The 4,082-nt window shown below is 39.0% G+C and overlaps 1 protein-coding gene across 1 annotated transcript; it reads left to right on the forward strand.

The window, feature by feature from the left end:
- The first annotated feature begins 235 nt into the window (after positions 1 to 235).
- On the forward strand, positions 236 to 4,082 carry LOC111885001 (pollen receptor-like kinase 2). Its single transcript, XM_023881300.3, has 3 exons — positions 236 to 1,239; positions 1,566 to 2,153; positions 2,398 to 4,082. The coding sequence occupies exons 1-3, from the start codon at positions 540 to 542 to the stop codon at positions 3,060 to 3,062; spliced, it is 1,953 nt and encodes a 650-aa protein (XP_023737068.1). The 5' UTR covers positions 236 to 539; the 3' UTR covers positions 3,063 to 4,082.

Raw genomic sequence — 4,082 nt, forward strand, 5'->3', positions numbered from 1 at the left:
TAGCAATATTTGGAAATTAATTTATAGTATTGAGCCATTTATGTAGACTTACCTTTGAAACCTTTTCAATTGTATTCATTCTGCATTTTCAATTGTGTTCATTCTGTCATTCATAGCCTAGAATTTGTTTAATAAAATTTATCGAAATTACTATGTGTCAAACTCTAGTCGTATCATGTATAGAGATAATTTTAGGGTTTTGCTTAAAGTACATAGATGAATACGTTGTCGCCATAGTTTTGATGAACTTTTCGGTTTCTTTGAGTGGCTGAAAATTTTCTCTAACAAACTAAATATTTTCAAGCCCGCATAAATCTTTATGGAAAACAAGAGGAAGACCTTGTACCACCTGTCGCTCTCTTTTCTACCCAATAACTATTCTTGGCACCTACCTTCTCTTTTCTCTCTCTCTTTTTTCTCTCTCCCTAACATGTCTTTCTTTCTTTGTTGTCACCTTTGTTTCTTGATGCCCACAGATACGCAATATTTCATTCAAACCCTAACGGCAGCCACAATTGCCTTCTGCAATAGCCCCTCTAATGGGCGCGCACTTGTATGTGCGCGCACCAGTGCCATCATCCTGTTCCATGTTTGCGCATTCGACTTTGGGTCATTTCGTTTTTCTCCTCTTCCTAATCTCGACCATCCAACATGTGAATGGTTCGGATTTGGAAACGCTTTTTAAGTTCAAGAATTCTTTAATCAATGGCAGGAATTTAACCACCTGGACTTCCACCGAAGACCCATGCAATAATAACACAGCCAATTGGGAAGGCATTTTTTGCACTAATGGGACCGTTTCGGCCATAAAACTCGAGCGGATGGGACTTGAAGGTAACATTGATGCAACAATATTAGCCAGATTGAAATCTTTGGTGAGCATAAGTTTTATGGATAACAACTTAAAGGGTTCCTTCCCTGATTTCGGAATGCTCTATGGAATCAGAGAGATTTTACTGTCGAACAACAAGTTCTCTGGTGAAATTCCAGCCAATGCTTTTAAGGGACTGAAATGGCTCGAGAAGCTTTATCTTGCAAATAACAAGCTCATGGGCCAGATCCCTGTGTCGGTGACCTCATTGCCTATGCTAAAAGAGTTGTTGCTCGAAAACAATCATTTAGAGGGTGAAATCCCAAAATTCTATAAAACTAACCTGACTCTAGCAAACTTCGCCAACAATCATTTCAATGGCCGTATCCCCGAAGGGTTTCAGAATTTTTCTGCAAGCCTATTCTTAGGTAGTTTTTTTTTCTTTTTTCCTGAAAGCATTCTGGTTTCCTTCATATAAAGATTCTTTATGCATGAATGTCCATCTACAGTGCTTGGTATATACAGCTGACGCGGTTATGCACAATGATATATGTTGGGTGTTTGATTTATCATCTACGACCTCGGATCCAATGTTTTTAATGAAATAACCCCTGGCATATACATTTGGTGTGTAAATATATCCAAGCATTAACAATTTCGGTGACCTTTGTCTAAAACAACTTATAAATCTTAATATGAATCATGCAAAAGAAAAGATTGCAATCTTGGTAACCGCTTTGACTTCCTGACACAGGTAATGAACAGCTCTGTGGACAACCATTGGAAGAATGTCAGAGAAATGGTGCTTCCACTGCCACGATCATAATCATAGCATTGGTGTTGGCAACAGCAGTTGGAGCAGTACTTTTTGCTGTGGTGATCCTTAGCAGCCGCCGCCACCAAGATCCAGATTTTGCAAGAATTCAGAACCATGGTTCAACAGTTTTAGGAGCCTCAGCAAACCTTAGCATGAAGGAGAAGGGCGCATCATCAGCTCGTAAGGAAAAGAAAGCAGATCTTTCTATGAAGTTGACGTTCTTGATAGATGATGAGGAAGTGTTTGATCTAGCAGACTTGCTGAAGGCGTCAGCCGAGGTGCTGGGAAGTGGGATGTTTGGATCCAGTTATAAGACTGCTCTCGCTAGTGGGAAAGTGATGGTGGTGAAGAGGTTCAGGCACATGAATAACGTTGGACAAGAAGAATTTTATGAGCATATGAAAAGGTTAGGGAGGTTGAGACATCCAAACATACTACCACTAGTGGCTTTCTACTATCGAAAAGAAGAGAAGCTTTTCGTTTCCGAGTACATCGACAACATTAGTCTTTCCTACCATATCCATGGTAAGCTTTTATGTATGCATCATCTTCTTAAACTGACATCTACCTGAAGTCCTTGTTACAACCAAATTTATTCTTTGCAAAAACGCAGCCTATGTTTATGATAGTTTCCTAGAAATTAACACTTAATTGCTTCGACAAAAGATAATCACTTTAGTTATAGGGAATTTTTGGTTGTGATTCATGGATTTATACAAACCCCTAATTGCATACATACGTTAAGCTTGGTTCGGTGCGATGATTTCAGGCAACCAATCTAATGAAATTCGGAGCCTAGATTGGCCTACTCGGTTGAGAATAATGAAAGGGGTAGTGAAAGGGCTTCATAGCTTGTACATTAAGCTACCAAGCCTAATCGTGCCTCATGGTCACCTCAAGTCTTCAAATGTCCTTCTCAACAAGAACTACGAGCCCCTTCTTGCTGATTATGGTTTGGTTCCAGTAACCAACCCAGAACATGCATTCGACCTCATGATGGCTTACAAGTCACCAGAATATAAGCAACATGGACGCATCTCAAAAAGGACAGACATATGGTGTCTTGGTATCATGATCCTTGAGGTCTTGACAGGGAAGATCCTAGCAAACACTCTCCACCTAGGCAAAGGGAATGAAAGTGACCTTACTGATTTCATCAACTCTGTGGCAAACCAGGAATTGAACATTGATGTGTTTGATAAGGAAATGGCGGGATTCAACAAGAGCAGTGAAGAGGAGATGATAAAGTTGTTGAAGATCGGTTTGAGTTGTTGTGAAAAAGATGCCAACAAGAGGATGGATATTAAACAGGTCGTGGAAAAGATTGAGGAGTTGAAAGAAAAGGAAGGCATGGAAGATGACTTTCAATCGACTTATAGTAGTGAACCAGACAAGCAATCATTAAGAGAAATTACAGACGACAATACCAACTAGAATTAACTACACTTGATTGATTCAATTCATGATTTGGAACTGTTAGTTGGTTATGGATGGTTTCGTCAACCTGAATACTTTCCAAGGATTTGAGACTCAAGCCACATCTGAGGTGCTACTGGAACCAGGGGTCCTTCACTTGGAAGAGTAACTTATTTGCGGGGTACTTTAATCTCAAGGACATTATATAGTTCTATAAACTTTCCCCATATCATTTGGGATGCAATCTAGCTACACATTCTATGGGATTTTGCTCAATGTATCTTTTTTCTGGGTTAAAGGTTTCAGGACCAGTTTTCCATGACAAGATCAATTCGGGCATCTGAACCTCATTCGTCATATGCTGCTTGCCCGCTTCTCTAATCTAACATATGGCTCATGATATCGAGTGTAACACTTAAGGGCTGATGAACTAATAACGGTGTGTCTTTGCACAAATCACGGAAGTTTTCACCTTGCTTTACTCATCTCATGATGATTTTTCTTAGGTCTTCAAAAAGAAGCACTATCATAATGTTTGTTAGGAGCAACTCGCTGTGGCCAGGATACTATCTCCTTTCATAGCGGTTCTAATGAGGCAACAAACAAAGAAATCATATAATGTAAGGAAAGGTGGGTACTGTGACTGAAACTCGGATGCCTTGCTGAACAGAATGATTAAGAACTACAAAGATAACCTGGGATCTAATGGATTATGCATACCGAGTGTGTTTGAAAGGGATTGATTTTAAACAACAATACTAACTTCAATCCACTCATGTAAACTACTGGAAGGATGGTCATTTACCATGTTTGTTCGCTTAGACAAAGTATAACGTTCTATGGAAGATTAACTGACTTAGGGTATTTCAATCTACAAATTTTGTGCAATTTTATTAACTTCCCCCATATCATTTGGGGAGGAATCTAGCTACACATTGCAGGAGATTAATATCAATGTAATTTTTTATGGCTTAAAGGTTACATATATATTTTGTTTTTCTATAAAAGGATCATTTCAACCATATGATCTTCATTCGT

The sequence above is a fragment of the Lactuca sativa genome, chromosome 8 (assembly GCF_002870075.4).
Source record: "Lactuca sativa cultivar Salinas chromosome 8, Lsat_Salinas_v11, whole genome shotgun sequence".
Classification (NCBI taxonomy): Eukaryota; Viridiplantae; Streptophyta; class Magnoliopsida; order Asterales; family Asteraceae; genus Lactuca; species Lactuca sativa.